The sequence below is a fragment of the Schistocerca serialis genome, chromosome 8 (genome assembly GCF_023864345.2).
Source record: "Schistocerca serialis cubense isolate TAMUIC-IGC-003099 chromosome 8, iqSchSeri2.2, whole genome shotgun sequence".
Lineage (NCBI taxonomy): Eukaryota > Metazoa > Arthropoda > Insecta > Orthoptera > Acrididae > Schistocerca > Schistocerca serialis.
This window is the reverse complement of record NC_064645.1, coordinates 317,169,358-317,190,736: the sequence shown is the minus strand read 5'-3', so window position 1 is coordinate 317,190,736 and position 21,379 is coordinate 317,169,358. Positions and strand designations below refer to the sequence as shown.

General features: G+C 40.7%; 1 protein-coding gene across 3 annotated transcripts in view; it reads left to right on the top strand.

Moving 5' to 3' along the window:
* Window positions 1-21,379, top strand: part of LOC126416410 (sodium-coupled monocarboxylate transporter 1-like) — a 253,907-nt gene that overhangs the window by 207,945 nt on the left and 24,583 nt on the right. For all 3 annotated transcript variants that reach the window (XM_050084124.1, XM_050084122.1, XM_050084123.1), the window contains exon 13: window positions 8,702-8,886. In XM_050084124.1, coding sequence (XP_049940081.1) covers window positions 8,702-8,886 — 185 coding nt within the window. The remainder of the gene's footprint in view (window positions 1-8,701; window positions 8,887-21,379) is intronic.

Genomic DNA, 21,379 nt, shown 5'->3' with positions numbered 1-21,379 from the left:
ACCCCAGGTGGTAACCAATCCACCCATCAACAGATGGCAACCAGGAATTCGGATTCTGGGGAACCTGGACTTACACGATTACATCAGAGAAAGTCGGAGCTCTCTGACAAACTTCCACTTAAAACACCTACATACATTGGAACCTTTAACATAAATACATTAATCCAACCAGGAAAAATTCTAAACCTTATAACAGAACTTGAAAAGCAAAAGATAGTAATACTAGCTTTACAGGAGACACGTTTTACAGATGAAGAAACATCAGATTATGGCAACTATCGCATCTTTAAGAGCAAGATGGATAAACGAATCGGATGAGGAGCCCCCCATCTCGGGATGGCGTTTATCATACACAAGAGCGTGCTCAGCTCCATCAAGGAAGTTACTCCCGTAAATAATAGGATAATGACGATGCGCTTACAATGTGCCAACAAAACATACACAATGGTTAATGTTCATGCTCCCACAAACGGAGACAACAAGAAAAACCCCATAGAAACAGAAAAGTTCTGGGAAAATTTGGAGAATATAATGGCCAAGATTCCAAAAGATGATACAAAAGTTCTACTCGGCGATTTTAATGCCCAAATTGGTAGAGAGAAAATCCACCAAAAAACCGTAGGCAAATATCCTGCAAATTTACCAATAAAAATGGTACAAGGCTCGTCGAACTATGTAAGCAGAATAACCTGAAGATAATGTCAACATCTCTAAGAAAATGTCCAAGAAAACAAAAGACATCGAGATCTCCTATACAACAAATTGGCGAGTTTCAAATAGATCATGTGGCGATTTCATACCCAGTACAAAAAGAAATTTACGACGTCCAAGTACGCAGAGGAGCAAACATTGATTCAGACCATTACCTAACTAGAATTAAAATCAAGTTTACAGCACGAAGAAGTCATCAGAAGAAAACAGAAATACAGAAATATGACACCAAGAAGATTAAAGAATCTAAAGTAAAAGAAGAATGGGAGAAGGAAAAGGCAAACACATGGGAAGAATTTCATTCTAAAATCACGCGAATAGCTAAGGAAACTATTCCCTTGAAAAAGATATTCAAACACCCTTGGTGGGATTCAGACTGTGAAAATGCATTGGAAAGGAAAAAAAAGGCATTTCAAGAATATAACAGTAAAAAATCACAAGAAAGTCTACATTTATTTAACGAGGTTAGAAAACAGGTTTCAAAATCTATTAGGCAAGCAAAAAGGAAGTACACAAAGGCACAACTGGATGCCATTGAAGAAAATTTCCAAAACTATAATACAAGAGACTTCTACAGAACTTTCGCAGATAAAATACGAGGATATATCCCTCAAAATTTATGTTTCAGAAAACCAGATGGTAAATTAGCCCTAACAAACCAGGAAAACTGTCAAGTATTGGCTCAATATTTTTCTAACCTACTAAATTGCCCAGAACCTAGTTTAAGATTTCCCAAAGAAATCTGTGCCAACGCTCAACCGGATTCATTACCACCAACACAGGAAGAAATCAAATGTCACGTTAAAAACTTAAAAAATAATAGAACATCTGGCGAAGATGGCATTGTTGCAGAGCTATTAAAAAACCTAGGACCAAAGACGTTGCAAGAGCTCACAAAAATAATAACAAAAATATGGGAAACAGAAAAATTACCAGAGGATTGGAAATGTGCCCTTATTCACCCGTTACATAAAAAAGGAGACAGAACAAATGTCAATAACTACAGGGGAATCTCACTTTTACAAGTCACCTACAAAATTCTCTCAACATGCCTGCTGAAAAGAACACAAGAGCAGCTGGAACGCCAAATTGGTGATTATCAAGCAGGCTTCCACCCCGGTCGCTCATGCATAGAACAAATATTTAATTTACAGACAATATTAAAACACAAAGCAATTAGAAATGTCCGCATAATTTGTACATTTGTAGATTTTAAGAAAGCCTATGACTCAATTGACCGGCAATCTTTGTTTAACATTTTAGAGGAACTTGGACTTGACTCCAAAACACTAAGGCTTATCAAAGAATCACTGACAGACACTGTATCTAAAGTTAAATTCAGGGGAGAAATCTCTGAACCTTTTCTCATAAAAACTGGAGTACGTCAAGGTGACGGGCTATCTCCACTTCTGTTTAATATAGTCCTGGATAAAGTCATTAAGGAATGGGAAAAAGAATTAAAAAATCAATCCTACTGGAAACCAATCCATCTTGGTAGAACCAAAGACAACGTGGAGATATCTTGTTTAGCATTCGCGGACGACTTGGCCATACTTGCAGATGATGAAGAAATCGCCACCAAACAAATAGAGATCCTTAAGGAATGCGCGGATAAAGTAGGTTTACAAATTTCGTTTCAAAAGACAGAATTTTTCTGTACGAAATTCCATATACACAGTTTGAACACAAAATATGGAAAAATAAATAGAGTAAAACATTTTAAATACCTAGGTGAAATTTTGGAGCCAACCGGAGGAGAGAAAGTTGCACAGAAGATCAGACAACAGAAAATGAAGAGAGCATATGGTATGACACATGAAATATACAATAAAAAATGCATCTCCTCGAACACAAAAATCAGACACTACTGCGCAGTAATTAAGCCAGCAGCACTATATGCTAGTGAAACGCTCACACTCCACACAAAATGTGTTTTAGAAAAAATACTAAAAGAAGAACGCAAAATTATGAGAAAGATTTTAGGTCCAAAATTAACAGAAGAAGGATACCGGATACAATCAAGAAGAACCACGGAAACTATATCAAACCTGGCAGCAGACATAAGAAGGTGAAGATTAAAATTTTATGGACATGTCACTAGACTTCCCCCCACACGACTCACCAACAGAATTCTCACTTACATAGAAAAAGTCAAATCAACAACACCATGGATTAGCCAAGTAAAATTAGATGTACAAAAAGCAAATATTGAACTTAAAGATGTCAAAGATAGAAAAACTTTTAGAAATAAGGTGGAAAAGTGGATTGTATTGTCGGAGAAAGAAGCACTAAAGAGACCAGGAACAAAATGGACAGAAGAAAGAAAAAGAAAACATGGAGAACGAATGAAAGAAGTATGGAAGAAACGACGTCAGAAAGCTTTGCGTGATCCTTCTGGGTCCATTCGCGATAAGTAAGTAAGTAAGTATAATGACTTTTGAACACTATTAAGGTAAATGCATTGTTTGTTCTCTATTAAAATCTTTCATTTGCTAAATATGCCCATCAGTAGTTAGTGCCTTCAGCAGTTAGGATCTTTTCTTTAGCTGGCAGTATTGGCGGTCGCTGTATTCCAGTAGTTCGATTATGATGATGATGTTTGGTTTGTGGGGTGCTCAACTGCGCGGTTACCAGCGCCCGTACAAATTCCCTGCCTTTGCTCAGTCCAATCTCGCCACTTTCATGAATGATGATGAAATGATGAGGACAACACAAACACCCAGTCATCTCGAGGCAGGTGAAAATCCCTTACCCCGCCGGGAATCGAAGCCGGGACCCCGTGGCTCGGGAAGCGAGAACGCGACCGCGAGACCACGAGCTGCGGACCAGTTGTTCGAGTAACGAAGATTTTTGTGAGGTAAGTGATTCATGAAAGGTATAGGTTATTGTTAGTCAGCGCCATTCTTTTGTAGGGACTGTTGAAATTCAGATTGCGTTGCACTAAAAAATATTGTGTGTCAGTTTAGTGATGATCAGAATAAGTAAAGTGAGAACTATCTGAGTACGTTCAGTTTCGCTCAGCTGTTTGAAAATCAAATAACGTAGGAGTTCACCAGCACAGTCATTCATAATTTTCAAAGGGGGAGTTTCACGTGTCGTTTAAAGTAGCAAGAATCCTCTTTAAGTTTCAGGCGAAAGTTGTTTTCCGTCCACCATCAGAGAATGTAGAGCTTTTAGGATCAGTAAAGGACGACTTGTTACTGCAGAATGCCAGAATTTACGAAATATCTTGTAGTATTGTATGGCTTACAAAGGTCAGACCACATGCTCTGTGAAAAAACGCTGCACTGAACATCAACGTTGCACTCGCCTTTCCAACCAATGAAGTCCGCTATGGCCAAAGACTGCTCTTCCACTGGACATTCGGTGGAGCATGGCGGAACTGTGCTTATGACCACAACAGCATCTTTTTGGATCTCCGTTGATAAAGAATCCATGGAAAAACGCCTGGCGGAAAGATTGACGAACCGTGACAGTGGCAACCAGTTGGACAGTGCAAGGGACCCCACGATTTGTTCTGATCGAAGACGACAGAGTGCTCCAACGGTCGCGGAGAACTGTAATCCAAAAAACTGGGCTCCACGACCGAGCGAGTTGGCGCAGTCGTTAGTCGCTGCTCTCCCACGCGAGAGGGCGAGGTTCAAATCCGCGTCCGGCCATCCAGATTTAGGTTCCCCGTCATTTCCCTAAATTGCTCCAGGCAAATGCAGGGATGGTTCCTCTGAAGAGGAACGGCCGATTTCCTTTCCCATCCCTAAAACATTTCGAGCTTGTGCTCCCTCTCTAAGACCCCATGTCGACAGATGGTTAAACTCAAATCTTCCTTCCTTCCTTAATGCTGCTTACAATAGACTGATCGAACGTACATCTGTTCTTTACAGTTGTGCAAGTGATTCAGCTCTGACGTCCCTTATACGCCAAGTAAAAAATCAGTCTCGGAACTTTTTGATCAGACAGTGTAATCCGCCACCCGTTCTATTTATTAATTTCAGTTGATTATTACTTTCTATAATCCGGCTGTTTGGAAAATTGGGCATGGGACAGTCATAAGCAACCAATTTTTGATGACGCACTTACTTCCAAGATACATGCTCCGATAATAAAGTCCTGACCGCGAGACTACGACATATACCCTGTTCCTTGTGCCACAGTGTTCTATAACTCATTCCTATGCAAAATATTCTAATAATAATGAAAAGGTTATAATATGTGAACAATTTCATATGGAACAGTTAATTTATTCCGCTTTAAATTCAAGTGTCACGTCCCTACTTGTTCCGTGTGCACTGACAATACAGTTACTGTCACTCACCTGTCACGAGCTTATATGAGTTTACCATTGCCGATTTTTTACTGTGCGATCGCCACGATACATGATACACGATACAGAATTAATCCTGGGCTTCAAAATTCTCACTTTGTTCACACACATATGCGTCTGCTTGCTTGATGGATCTGGCGCGACTTTGTACACTCTTTCCTCAAAACACTTCACTTTTATACGCGATCGCGGGAATCGCAAGCACCAGGGACCTGCCTTGCAGCGGTTTGAGTGACTCTCTCCTTCGCAACAGACCATCTCCAGGCACCGTTCTAGAACTATGGGGCATCCCCGTCGGCGCTGTAGCTGCGCTGAGGGAAAGAAGCACAAGGCCGTCGGCACATGAGACGAGTCAGCTAACGCTGACGTGACGCTCTGTGGGTTTTGTGGCGTCACTGCCTTCCAGTTCATGTTGAGAAGCCACTTCGTCACGTGAAATACGAAGTAAGTTCTGCGATATTTCGGCGACGTGTCACGTAAAGTAGAGCAAGTAGGAAACGAGAACGCTCCCTACGTAACAAGCAGCAAACGTCATGCCCGCAGAAAGCAAGACGCCATATTGTACTTGTCTTGTTCAGTTGAAGCTCATATTCGGTGGCTACTGTGTGATACGTTAACATCCCCTGTTTCTAAGCACCAGCACACTGAATGTCTCGAGAACGAATCGTTATTGGTACGACTTGTAATAACGAAACTACGGGAAATGTGGTTAAAAAACTTTCGTATTTAGTTATTATCACGTTATAGCTCGCGTGTTACCGGAGTAAGCAGCTTTAAGGCAACGGCAGATTAAAGGTTTATGAAAAATGAGTCGTTCTTGTTATGATTTCTTATGTTTCTTGTAATTAAATGTAAACTTATAACAAACCGCCGATTAATGGTTCAAATGGTTCTGAGCACTATGGGACTTAACATCTTAGGTCATCAGTCCCCTAGAACTTAGAACTACTTAAACCTAACTAACCTAAAGACATCACACAACACCCAGCCATCACGAGGCAGAGAAAATCCCTGACCCCGCCGGAAATCGAACCCGGGAACCCGGGCGTGGGAAGCGAGAACGCTACCGCACGACCACGAGATGCGGGCGTCGATTAATTCCTATAGAAGACTATAAGTAAACTCCAAAGTCTCTTCTGACGGAGGTACAGCGTAGCCTATATTGTAGTGCTGAGATTAGATCGGTATAGTTTCAGGTTATGTTGAATCTAATTTTTTTCTTTTTCATCTTACGTTTTCGAAAAGGTTGTTGGAATTTCTTACTGAATTAATAGAAATCACTTGAGCAATACTTAATATTATGTAAATATTAGGCGGGCCGCGGTGGCCGAGCGGTTCTAGGCGCTTCAGTCCGAAACTACGCGGCTGCTACGTCGCAGGTTCGAATCCTGCCTCGGGCATGGATGTGAGGATATCCTTAGGTTAGTTACGTTTAAGTAGTTCTAAGTGCTCAGAGCCATTTGAATTTTTGTTAAGTTCAAATTGCTCTGAGCACTATGAGACTTAACTTCTGAGGTCATCAGTCGCCTAGAACTTAGAACTACTTAAACCTAACTAACCTAAGGACATCACACACATCCATGCCCGAGGCAGGATTCGAACCTGCGACCGTAGCAGTCTCGTGGCTCTAGACTGTAGCACCTAGAACCGCTTACCACTCTGGCCGGCCTTTTGTTAAGTCCCATAGTGTTTACAACCATGTGAACCATTTGTAAATATTAGTGCGTTCTCTCTCAGCAGTCAGTTTGTTAGATTTGGTGAATTTTTATAAGCTGAAGTCCTCACTGATCAGGACATGTATCTTTCCTTTTCGTCTTGTTACATGTTCAAGATTACTGAAGCTTTTATTTGTGTATACTACACACAGAACAACACGACTAGCATATGGACAACGGAGGAGATGTGCGTTTTAATAGAGCAAACGTAGGAATTTTGCGCTCATCCATTTCCGTGAACAAACCGTATTGTTTGAGAGCCAAATATAGCCGACAACTCGCCTGGAGAGCGGTGGCAGTGCCAAATCATTTTAAGAAGCTCATCCCATGTGTCGGAGGCGGTGTGTCTCGTGACGTTGGACATCCCGTCTGCGCGCACGTCAACGTTAGTGCCTCCTCCCATGTGCCGACAGCTTAAGAGTAGATTCGATCCTTTAAATATAGGATCTGTGCCCTTGCAACGATGTACGTAAGACAGGAACGCATCGTCGCTGTGGGTGTGCAATGAGCTGTTATGGATCTGGATGGATGCCAATATTTTGGGTTTCTCTTTGAGTCTATGCCATTACGCTTCATTGTGGTCCACAGGGCAAAGGCTGTGTTAGGTGCCTCTTGGTAAGTGTGCATTTCAAATGCCCTCGAGTGTAGTACGTTGCGTTCGTACTAGTTGATGGATCACAATTAACAATAAGTTGTTAACTGCTCGTTGACATTTCATGTCTTTTGCTTACTGTCTCACAATTTCTTTACTAGTTTATTGAACGGAACGTGAGTCGAAGTACGAGGCGTGTTTTTTAAGTAAGTACCGTTTTGAAATTAAAAAAGACGTACTAAGATATCTCATTAATTTTACTTTTTACATGAAAGCCTGTATCTTAATCTACGCACTGATGCCATTACAGTCTGATTCTTCCTTGTTTACGTTGTGTACTGAGTGTTTAAGATACCTCCGATAATCGTGAGTCCCTCCGTCTGTAAAGTACGGACTGTTATAAGTTTTCTTAGTGCTAGGGGCCTGAAAGCGATCGATATTCATCGTGAGATCTGTGCAGTTTACGGAGAAAACACTATGAGTGAAGGAATGGTAAGAAAGTGGGTGAGAGGATTTAAAGATGGCCGCACAAATGTGCATGATGAACAACGGAGTGGGCATCCTTCGGTCGTTAATGAAAGTTTGGTGCAGGAAGTGGACAATAAGGTGAAAGAAAACAGATGCTTTACGATTTCCTCCTTGCGTGATGACTTTCCTAATGTTTCTCGTAGTGTTTTGTATGGCATTGTGACCGAGCACTTGAATTACCGAAAATCGTACGTACGTTGGGTACCGAAAATGTTGATGGATGTGTACAAAACCAAACGTTTAGACAGTGCATTCACTTTCCTTGGGCGGTACCACAACGACGGTGATGATTTGTTAAGCCAAATTGTTACGGGCGATGAAACATGGCCTACGTCACACCAGAATCAAAGCAACAGTCCATGGAATTTGAGCAAGGGCATCGTTTTGCTGCAAGACAATGCCCGTCCGCATGTGGCGAATCAGACCAAAGATCTCATCACATCTTTTCGATGGGAAACTCTAGATAATCCTCCGTACAGCCCCGATTTTGCGCCCAGTGGCTATCATCTGTTCCTGCACTCGAAGAAACACCCGGGGGGTCAGCTCTTCACGACGATGACAAAGTCAAAACAGTGGTGATGCAGTGGTTAACAAGTCAGGCGGCAGACTTCTATGAGGCAGGTATTCAAAAACTGGTAGAACGTTATGGCAGGTGCCTCAATATTGACGGAAATTATGTAGAAAAGTAGATTAAGGCACAGGCTTTCATGTAAAAATAAAATTATTGAGAGAGCAAGTCTTTATTTAATTTCAAAACGGTACTTACTTAAAAAACACGCCTCGTAACATAACAGAATGTGTGCGCGATGAGTGAAAGGGCATCGTCTGTCACAGGGGGCGCTGGCGGGAGGCTTGGGTGGCGCCGGGCTCATGTCGTGGCTGATCCTCGGCGCCCAGGCGTACCAGGCCAGCGGGGACATCCGCTTCGCCACCAAGCCCTTCTCCACCGAGGGCTGCCTCTACGAGTTCGACCGCGCCAACAACGGCTCCGTCGCCGTGCCTGCGGATTACCGCAGCAGGTGAGAACATGTCTCCTAACCACTCTTAATCACTTCCCTGGCATTGGGAAGTGCGTCTCCCACGATAGAGTATCATAGAGCCACAGGGAATTTGCCGCATTTTGTTGCTACATATCAATGTCCCATTCGCAAAGGAAGGCCGCTTAATAGTTTTCAAAATTCTTATAATCGCAGACTGCGCCTCTAGATTGTGCTGTCTTCACGTTTGTTAACTCTCTGCTCCGTGTTACCGAGTCGAATTATTTCACACCTTTAAGTTGTTGCGGACAAAGCTGGCAACTCCATATTGAGGGTGGTTAATTCGGGACAATAATTTATAGCCTGGGATGCACCCTCAATTCCACAGAGCGTTGTCATCTTCAGTATGTGTCTCCTGCAGCGCTAAGACGTCCGCCCTATTCTCTCTCAAAATTTTAGATTTGCTATCACTGCCCAGGAAACGCCTCAAATCTAGAAGACCAGCATATGAAATGGGAGTCCAAATGCTATCCACAGGATTCGACCAGGATGCAGAGTGGAAACGTGAGTGGCAAGCTACAAGAACCCGAAACCACGAACTGGTAGACAATCCAACAGTTCCAGTTCCAGGCTTCCACCAACCAAGGAAGGTGTGGGTGCAGTTAAACAGATATCGGACTGTTGAGGGTAGGTGCAAATACAACATGCACAAGTGGGGCTTTTCAAGTGACAGTGTGTGTGACTGTGGTGACACCCAAACAATGAGCCACATTGTGAACGATTGTCCAATCAGACGCTTCCCTTGTGGCATTGAGGAGCTCCAGGAGGCACTCCGCTGGATCGAGTCCATCAACATCCGAGTGTAGTCTGAGCCGTTTTAAAACTTGTGTACTACACATAATTTCACCTGTTCATTTTTATATATATTTCTTTGTTTTGCTAAATGTGTATTACTCTAATTGATGCAAACGATAATAATAATAATTTCGTACCTGCGGGTAGGCAGCCAAATGAAAAATCTGAAATTGCGCCTTTCCAAATAAATTGTGTCAAAGTTGAGCTCTACCAAAATTTCAGTTCTGTAGTTTTGGCACACTACACAAATGACGTAGTAAATGGTATGATAACCGGTAGTAATGACAGCATTGATAGGAGAAACATAAATGTATATGTAAGAGAGAAGCTGGGAGCCGACGAATTCTCTTTCTTTTTTTGTTTGTTTGGTTGTTTGTTTTGCACGTAATTACAATCGTACATCATTTAGTGTCAGTTCATTGTGTATTTTCTATCCTTGCAGAAAATAAACTGAGTTTTATAAGTAATGAAAATTAGTTAATCAGGCAACTTCCGCGCTTTTACGTAACCAAAGTAATTACTTTTGATGCACGTACAGAGTTTACATGCACACACATACACACACACACACACACACACACACACACACACACACACACGTACACACATACATCTTTCATATTTATCAATAATAACAGGAAACTCTTGACTTTGATCATGATCAAGATCGTTTTGCTGAATAAAAAATAACGGTCATGGTCGAAGTAAAGAGTTCTTGTTATTTATGGACAACAGAAACATGTTTTATATAATTTCGGCGAAGTATTGAACCGGTGTTTCGTATACTTTTGTTTTATGGTGTCTTTTTATTTTACATTTTTGCTGAGGAAACAGCGTTTTCAATCGCTATGTAATATGTCTCTGTTGTTTTATTTATTTTTAAGACAGCATCCTCTGTTTCACGTTAGAAACTAACAATTTTCCAATAAAATCTGAAGTAAACGTTTACAATTCCATTTTGCTACAAATACTAGTTACATTGAGGTAACAAGCAGGAGAATAACTATGAAGGGGAAGAATGTTCCTTTGGTTATCTGGCCCTTTACGTATCCGCACTCAGTTTCTAGATGGGTCGCTGTTTCTGGTTTTTAGGGATATCTAGTAAGACACTGATCGCATATATAAAGAAAGCGATCGTTATGCGATAATGCCTGACAGGTATGCAACACACATAACGTACAGGTAACGTGTATTACCTTATCTGACGAAAGCTATTAGTAAAGCTACCGTATTCTACACATTCTTATGGTAGTCTACAGTAGCCTGTGGAAGTGTTACACCCCTAGTGTCACGTATAGACGTTTGCCACGTCACTAACAGTTCCTGTATCGTTCACCTGCACTGTGAGTTTCAAATCTGGAGAGTTCCTCTACCCATGAAGAGTGCCTGCTGCCCGTAAATCTTCTCGTTTTTGCACAGTTGTAATCTGAATTCTGGAGGTACCTACGAATACTCCTGTTTGTCTCAACTTTTCCCAAACTGAAAAATGAGACGGTGGGATTTTTACTTTTTCATGTTATTAATTCTGTCTACGACATTACACAAGAATCTCGCTTATCCGAACTAGGTGCGGCCGGATAAAATCACTATTACCAAAAATCCGGAAAAATTCTGCTAAATACAAGACCTCTAACTTGTACTACAATACACAAAACATTCGTGGCACTTAAATTCTATAGTATTGTAGTCTATTGACGTTTCGTTAATAGCATTTCGGCTGGAGTTGCTTCACGCTAACGTTCTAGGTAAACTATCAGTTTTTCCAGGTCTGCCGTTGCCTCCACACGAAGCATTATTTGTCCCCCTGGAACGCCACTGACGTTGTCCATTTCACCGTCACTGTCGTTTTCTGTGGTACAGCAGGCGACAACACAAATTTCGTTAACTCTCATCACACAGTAACCATCATCACTCTCATTCTGAAACCAAGCATCAATGTCTCTGTAGCCTACATCCAAACAACCAGGAATGTATGCTGATGTTTTAAGGAATCCAGAGGCGTTGAAAACTTCGCAAACTTTAGTGGTGAAATCACAAACATCAGGCCGTACTTTTTTCGATGACTTGTACGACATTCCATCCTGCTTCGACTCTGCAGGGAATTCATCAGTCATAATGACGTATCAGCATCTCAGCAACCCATGACAATACATCATACCCGGGTGACAGAACGGGCTGGTCAATGCAACAAATGAACGCCATCTGTATTGAGGTAGCCCAAGAATTAATGTCCCATTGGGGACTGATCTGAGGATCTTGCTGTACACAGGAGCACCTCAACATCATGCAGACATTTAATACAGACAGTTGCCAAAGTTGAACAAGCGATGTCCCACTGAAAAACGTCACCAAGAACAGTCGCATAAGTGGTAATTCACGAGGATGCAGAATATCCGAGAAGTACCGTTGTGCCATTAGAGTTCATTCAGTTACTACCAGCCATGGCTTGAACTCATGTACCACAACTCTCCACACCATTATGCTGGAAGGAACACCGTTGCGTCTTTCCATAATATTGGGAGGACGGGACGTCTTCTCACATCACCGCCATACTCGCTGGTGATCGTCATCCGAGGTAGCGTGGAACCGCGATTCGTCACTGAACACAATGCGACGCCTTTTAGCATCAGTTAATGGTCCCCCGCTCAATGCGGCACTCCAGACTCAACCGTTTTGTGTTGAAGTGTTGACTGCTGGCTACGTGTGGGTCGCTAATTTCCTAGTCTGACTGCTGCTATTCTCCAACCAGTGGTGCGGGATGCCACAGATTTTTGCAGATAGTCTTGTTCTATGGTGTCGAGCGCAGATTTGTAGGAGTTACTATGTGCTTGGTGCACTATACGGCGATCTAACCTTGTGGTGATCTGTTCTGGTCGATCGGAACTTGACGACAAGTATGCCCGTTCTCACGATGTCTAACATTCGGAAACTGTCACATCCGAGTACTCGAAATGCCGGCGAAATGTAGACTCACAGTGAGGCCCTTTCAAATTGTGGCAGGCATTGTTAACGCTCACATGGGTAGATGGCATCTCCGTTTCGTTCACAGTGATCACTCAACGTCTGAGGCTTCTCACACCCCATAAACATCCTACCAAGGCTGGTAACGACACTAAATACGAGCAACGCCAATTCAGCCAGATGGTCGGTCCACCTGTCGCAGAAAAATGATACTCCAATCAGTTACATACCCGTCGATGATGTATCTGTGTACATTGACTATATCCTCTGGGTGCTTCACTTTTTTTCCAGGCAGTGTCCTTCCTCCTTTCTTGTACGGTTTCCCGCGGTCCCCTGATCGTTTCTATACTACACTGCACTCCAGTTACACTCTTTCAGGAATGTTTTCCTCCATTATACACATATGATGCCCTTGTGTTACAAACAGCTTTTGTCAACTTACCTATCTCTTTCGGTGTCTTCATTGCATCGGTTGTCTTGAGGAACAGTGTCTGGGTGATGCAGTAGTTAACGCAATTGACTAGTAAACAATAGATCCCGGGCTAGAGTCCCGTTCTGGCTCTCGATTTTGCTTCTCACCACTGATTCCGCACTAAATCGCAATGCAGCTGATATCATTAGTTCCTTCCCTTTCCTTTCCTTATTCCCCTCTCCCTCTTCAATTTATCACAGCTGTGGATCCCTCGTGGCACCTGTTCTTTCAGATATGTCCTAAACAACAGATGCCACAGATTCATGTATATGATTCGCCTAAATGGGCAATGAATCCACAACATTCAGTGAGGGCGCACATTTACGTTCGACCCCCAACAGGAATCTAAATTTAGTGAGCATGAAGGACATGGATCGGAACTGCGGATAGGTGGTGCTGGTTTGGAATGTGAGTTGGCCAGGGAGCTTGCCGATATAGTCCGCGGATTTGTGATAAACACTATGTCCAGGTGTGTAGTGTTTAACGCAACTGCCTAGTAAGCGGGAGATCATGGGTTCGACTCCCAGTCCTGTATACGTTTTCACTCGTTGCCACTGATTCTGCACAATGTACCGAACAGCTGATATCCATTTCCTTTCCTTTCTTCCCTGTCTCCTTTAGTTTACATAATGCATATTTAATTATTTTCGATAACCAATACAAGGCATAAAAATACAACGTATAGCACATGGCAAACTATTGCTTCTGCTGGCTGTTTCTTCATCTCTTTTCTTATTACGTTTAAAATATTTTAAATCTTGCTAAGCATACAGTCCATTCATATATCCATAAACTGAGTAACATGTTAGTTCCAGAGTGCAGCGTGCAATCATTTCAACATGATAACATGATCCAGTATATAACATTTACTATTTCATTATACATCCAAGCATAAGTGACGATTTAGAGTGACTTTTTAGAAGAACTAAATATCAATTCTTAGAATGGTATCTTCGTTTTTATTTTCATGTCAAAATACTTGGCTTTACAATGTAATGATAGTCTAGCTCAAATTTATCTTCTTGTGGAATATTGTAAAATCTGTAGATAATTATGACAAATTATTCATGATTTTTTCTAAGTAGTACAGATAGTAAAACCACTTTCACTTCTCCAAACACTTGTTTTGCTGGGTTTGCTTCATTGTGTATTTCTGTCATGAATATTCAAGTTACTCCTCACTCAGCTAAAGAGTTACAAGACTTATTGCCTCAGGTTATGAAACGAGTTCTTTTAATAGTCACTGTGTCGGTTGTATTTTATATCGTGTATAATTTTAAATGCTTAATGAAAACATTATGTAAAGAAACATCATACATCCACATATTTACAAAGTGACCATTTCTAGTGATCTAGTAGGAATAATTAGCTGTAGAACTCCTTTCCTGCCCTTATTACTTGCAATTGTTTTTTGACATAATAAACAAGATTTAAAGCATTTTATACTTTCCCCCTGATGTTGTGGAAATAACAGTATTAATTAAACATTTAGCACATTTAATGACACGGGAGTGCCCCTACATCTAGTGCGTATCCCAAGTCACCTCATTTATCATACATACTAGCCAGTTAATACCAGGCCATCTTCTGTAAAACAATACATCTCGTTCAAGAATATAGTGTGGTATAAACATGTTGTTCGGCTCACCATTACTTTATCTTTTACTGTAGACAAGGCAGTCAGTATTTGCTTCATTGTGTAGAGCTGATTCTTCCAGTCCTGGTGGTAAATATGTTCTTCTTGAATGTAAATTAATTCAAAATTGCACTCTTGCAACTACAATGACCATCATACAAAACATGCATGCAACAATTTACAACGGAATACTTTATAATCTCTATATACTTTTTATGGTGACTTGCTAAATAAAAATTAAATATTATTAATGCTCAGATTGCGTCTAAAGCTTCAAATTTAGTGATGGAATGTGATTCCTCGCCAGTTCTTAGAATATTACTTGCATAACTTCTTGTGCAATATTTCGCTTTTCTGCAGGTAAATTGGATTTTTAAGTAATGTCTAAATGAACACACAAAACATCCATTGATAAACGAAACTCAAACTCTGGCCTTCCTCAGTTCTTATACATTTCCATCAAGAGCTGATTAGCTTTCTGCTGTCCACTCCCAAATAGTATTTTTCTTTAACAGTCAGTGTAGTGCTTTGCCATTCCGTGCCTGTGTCGCAACAAAACTTCGATAAAGGCTACATGACTCAACGAGTGACCTTAAGTGTGTATTATGTGGTGCAGGAAAATTTCGAACTACTGGAGTTTTGTTTTGGTCAGGTATGATTCCTGGCAATGAAGTGATGAGACCAATACATTTAATGTTTCCTACTACATTATGTGTTTTAGAGATTTTATGTTGCTCCAGCCCTCCAAAATACCTGTAAAATATTTACTCAGCTCCAGATGTTTTTAGCAGCTAGAAGTAACTGTGATACACAATCCAAAAATATACGCATTCGATCCAATAACTGTTGTTTGGATACTTTTTCCGAGACTACATCTGCAGTCACATGAAACCAGACGGTAGGACTCTAAATTTATAGCTTCTTCCAGAATATATAATGTACATTTTTGTGATTCTTTCTCATTTATATTCGCCAATTTGGAAGTCTTTCTGCTACCATTCTTTTAATGTGGCCAGACCATGTAAGCCTATCTCTCTCCATAGTTTCCTTTAAGGGCTTGATCTGCAGGGTGTTTCATATTGTTTCATTCCTTGTCCTATCCCTACTCGTCTTACCAAGGATCCGGTTTCCAACGCTCATCTCTGTTGCTCGTATTTTGCTCAGAGCTTTCTTTCCCTCTAACTTGGCCATATGCCTCTATGAATACAACTCTGATGCCTTTCCCAAACGCCCATTTCTTTTCTACAACCTGTCTGTCTGTAAGCATGGCATCTGTAGTTAATCTTCCTGGTCGAAATCCTTATATGAATCTTCATGCAGTGGCACAATAGCGCTGTTCCTCTGTAATTTTCACAGAGCACCTTGTTACACTTTTTAAAGATAGGTGCAATAATTTTGTCCGATCATCAGTAATCTCAAATGCCAATAGGTTCTGTGGCTTTGGTTATATCCACTCTGATGCCATCTATGCCAGGAACTTTGTCACTTTTTATTCCTAATATACATTTCTCTACGTCCAAGATCTGCCAATCTTCTCTTTCTATTTCCTCTGTGATATGTCTTTCGTCCACCTCTATCTCATCATGTGTATTTGTTTCATCTCGCCCTTCATAAACTTTGTGGAAGTTCTCTTTCCATATTTTCAAAGCTTCTTCCTCCAATAATTCTCTTTTTATTTCCTTCTGTTACCTGATACGTGGTTTAATGTCTTCCTGTTGTCCTACAAATTCTTTTTTTTTTACTTTTTTGGTTAATTTTCTTCAATATGTCACATCAGCCAATGCTATCATTTTCCTTGCTGCTCTGCTTAGTCATTTAAATTTTTCTCTATTATGTTCCCATCTGTTTTTGAACCAATTTCTCCATGTGTTATTCTTCTTCTTGACTGCTTCTGGAATTCTTTCATTCCACCATGAAATTTCTTTGTGCCTGACTTTAGTTGATATTCTTCAATGTTTCTTCCGCTGCCTTAACCAGCATTTCGGAGACGAAAAACGTAGCTCGTACGTCGCGCGCATTACCCTCCAAAAAGACGAGTGACGTGGAACCTACCAAGGTCCACCGTTTCTCAGCTCTGTTAATATATTACAACATTTGTCTTATGTCTATCGTTCATTTTATGTGATCCTATGATGTTTGGACTACGACTGAAATAATTTACTTTGCAGTAACTGCCACTCGTTATGGTGGGAACGGAATACAAACAACATTGTGTGTTATTTGCTTTGTGGCATTCACGCTTCCCTTGTTGACACGCCCCGCGCTGACAAGGTCACACACAGTGCAAAGGACTTCGATTGTTGTCTGCTACACCCTTTGTATATATCTTCAACATACAATTCAGTATAATATATCTAACTGCCAAGGAGCTGAAAAAAAATGAACTTTCGTTTCACAGACAAGACCATCTGCAGTTTGTAAAATGGAAAGACATTAGGAATGTATTTCTTCTTACGACAAAACACGAAATAAGTGCATCCATTGTCAATGTGAAAACTAAACCAGGAATGGCTGAGAAGACGAAACCTTACTGTGTTTTGAACGACAGTGAAAACAAGGCTGGTGTGGACCACAGGGACTATCGAATGGGGTATTAGGGATACTACCCTTTCGGGAGGATGCAAATAACTTTTTGGGAGAAAGTAGTTTTTATATTTTGGTGATAGCGATTGCAAAATCGTACGTTTCATGTAAAACATCGAGGACTACTAGCAGTATCTTGTAGAAGTAGTTACTGACTTGGCAGAGGCTTAAGTGAACAAAGGAAACCGGACTGAATCAACTTCCAATCAAAATAGTTCACTTGTAAACGGACTCAGTGGAAAACGTTTCCCTAAATTCATTCCAGCTACAGAAATGTCCAACTCAGAGAAGACGCAAAGGTTGTGCAGAACGAAAGAAGGCAAGATCTGGGAAAGTGGAAAAGAAAGATACTATTGTGATACTATTGTACTATTGTACTGTGTACTAAGGTACTATTGTGAAAAGTGTGACGTAGGTCTTTACTTTCCGAAATGATTGGAGAATTTCATACTAAGGCAAATTAATCTCAGTAATTTTCTGTAAGAAAGTACATATTTATAAGATTTTAATTTTAGTGCAAATAATTTCTAATCATATTTCCATTTAGGAAACGAAATAGGAAACAATTTTTTTTTATGGTAGTGTTGATTTCAATTTTAAAGAAATTGTCTCGAATATAAGTCTATGATCCTTTGCGGTATTTCATACAAATGGTTTCCTCTTTCAAATGCAACAAACTGACTTAAATACTGTTCACTAGAACCTGCCACAGGAAATTCAGAAAAAGTGTGAGAAGCATCGTACCAGTCTGTTGATCGACACGCTAACTGCCCTCTATACTTCTTGTGTTTCTCTGTCTTTCAGTTAGCACTTGATTTTTGTCTGTCTTTTTTCCTTGCACATACCTTTTCTGGCTTTTTTCAGGGTCCCTACCTACAGTGTATGGTCTCCATCGAGATTAACACATCTTCTAATTTCTTCAATTATTTTTAAATTATTTTGTTATGGATTTCTGTTCTTAAGTTCAGCTGTATCTGGTAAACTTGTGGCTGTTTTCTTATGCCATCCATTACCATTATCAATTTATTTCTCAGACATACCTCTAGTAACAGGTCACCTTCCACACGTCTGTGATATTCTCTTAGCTTCCTATGTTCCATTTCGTCTGTTTCGGATACTGTTACAGAAGCATAAACCTGGATTATATCTAGAAAATTTCCTTCCATTATTGTCTTAAGTTTAATTATTCTGTCAGTTACATTTTGCTTCGTTCGCCAATTCTTTAGTTACTATTATTGGGATATCATTGCTTCCTTTGTCTCTTCCTGACCACCACATCTTATATCCCTTTCCTAGCATGTTACTACCAGTCGCTTTCTTTCTTCCCTCGCTTAGTTCCACTATCAACATGTTCCATTCTGTCATTATCCACGCTATTTCCTGGATTCTTGCATCCTTTTCGAAGGACACAACATTAATAGTCTCAATTCTTTTGTATTTCTTCAAGCGACTGTGTCTTCACTAGGACCTCGTTGGCCATCATAACTGCCAGATCTGCTCAAAGACTCTGTGATATTCGATATTGGTTCTAATCTGAGGCTCGTTTAATTGTTGAAAGCAAATGGGTTATCCACTAAAAGCTTGCTGAGCCTATTGTAGCTTCACCAGAGTCCCTTTGTCCATCACTTTTCTGCGTTCCTATGGGAACATCACAGGTACTCTATCGGTCTCGAGGCACACACAGTTCCCACAGTGCCACGCACCTACAGCCAATCTGCTAGTTAATACGAGGCTAAGTCAATAACTATCCTCAAAGTAGTTATAAAATTTTATTGTAATCAAATAGAAAACTTAGAAGAACATCATTTTTCGACCTAGTCCCCTTGCGTTCCAACGCCACTTGGTCCATCGTTGTACAAGCTTCCTGATGCCCTCATAAAAGAAGTTTCTCGGTTGAGCTGCGAGCCAGGAATGCCCCGCTTCTTTCATTGCTTCGTCCAAGGCAAATGTACGACTCCTTAATGCCTGAGTAGACCAAACAAGTGACACTCAGAAGGGAGAAAATCTGGACTATATGGAGGATGATCCAGTACTTCAAATTTGAATTTCTGGAGCGTTTCAGCAGCGTGGGCAGGAGTATGCGGACGGGCATTGTCGTGCAACAACACAACACCATTCGACAGCAATCCTCAGCGTTTGCTTCGAATTACAGGCTTTAGCCTGGCAGTAAGCATCTCACTGTAACGTACACTGTTTATTGTTGTGCTCCTTTCCCCATAATGCTCCAGTACTGGACCTTGTACGTCCCAAAATACCGTAAGCATTAGTTTTCCTGCGGACGGCCGGGTCTTGAACTTTTTCTTGCACGGCGAATTTGGATGTTTCCATACCATACTCTGCCGTTTACTCTCCGGCTCGTAATGATGGATCCATGTTTCGTCACCAGTAATGATCCTGTCTAAGAAGTTGTCCCCTTCGTTACCATAGCGATCCTTTTTTTTTTTTTTTTTTACAGTTGTCCAAGGGCGTTTGTTTATGCAACTATGTGAGTTGCTTTGGGACCCATCTTGACAAACTTTATGAAACCGATGTCTGTTGTGGATGATTTCGTAGGCAGAACCATGACTAATTTGCAGACGATGTTCCACCCACCCACCCGCACACACACACACACACACACACACACACACACACACACAAACGGTCGTCCGGCTCCTTCATCGTGCGTAACACTTGTGCGACCATTTCGGAATTTTTCAACCCATTCGTAGCCACTCCGTTGTGGCAAAACAGTATTCCCGTACTGTACCGAAAGTCTCCGATGAATTTCGGACCCTGATACGTGTTCGACCGCAAAAAATGGATCACTGAACGTTGTCCTTCTTTGGTGCAAATAGAGAGCGGAGCAGCCATCATTAACAGCACGGCAGCGATAACGAAACTAACCTAGCAGCTTGAAAATTGCTAGGACATAACAACATAAACAAAGAATGCGTCATCAACGTAAAACGACAGTACTACCAAAATAAACAAAAATGTAACTAAACTGGGGATAATAATTGACTTACCCTCGAAACTTTAAATGCGAACATTTTAGGTTATGCTTTACCGTGACTGTTATTGACATTAAATGAAACAACTAGTTTACTTTTACCAGTCACCGTTTTATTTATTTCCACGACGCGTTTCAAAGGTTTAAAACTCCATCATCGGGTGGATTTACATTAGTTAGTATGACATTTGTGTGTGTATTGTGTTACGATTTTTTGGAGGCACTTGTGGCACTGTCTAGTTGAGAAACAAGACACTTTTTCAGAACCTGGTTTTGGGTTTCTTCTGACAAAAAATTAAACTGATATCTAACGGTAAACATAAAATAAGTAAAATAGAGTACCTCCAGTGGACACAGGTTCCTTTCGCCGTCGTAACACATCACATGTATACTGTCATATTTGTAAACAAATATGGCGTCTGGAATCTGCTGGGTGCAAGGTTCGTATAGCAGAAGAGAAGACATAATCGCAAAGTGCAAAGAATATACATCGTAACAACATTATTACAGAATAATTATTTAAAGGATTTGGAGGTGTTTGTTTTGAGGTGTCGAATACATGTGTGTGTGTGTACTTCAGGTGGCATATAAATCCGATTTTTGACAAATTATAACAGCTTAAACTTCATACTCGTTTATACAATCAGGTGAAATCGTAAAATGGCTTAAACTTCATACTTGTTAACATCAATCAGGTGAAATGTTACAGACTTTAAGTACCATAATCATATTGGCTACCAACTACTGCTTCCCAATACATTTATTCTTTAATGAAATTTTTCACTAAAAATATATCACTTTCTCAAACCAACAGCTCAATTCATGGAATCAATACTAGAAATAAGAATAATCATCACAAAGATTTAAAGTCACTTAGTCTTGTACAGAGAGGTGTGCATTATTCAGGAACACACATTTTCAATAAATTGCCAGCAGCCATAAAAGGCTTAACAACCAATGAAATTCAGTTTAAGAGAAGTCGAAAGGATTTATTGGTGGCCAACTCCTTCTACTCCATTGATCAATTTGTCAGTAG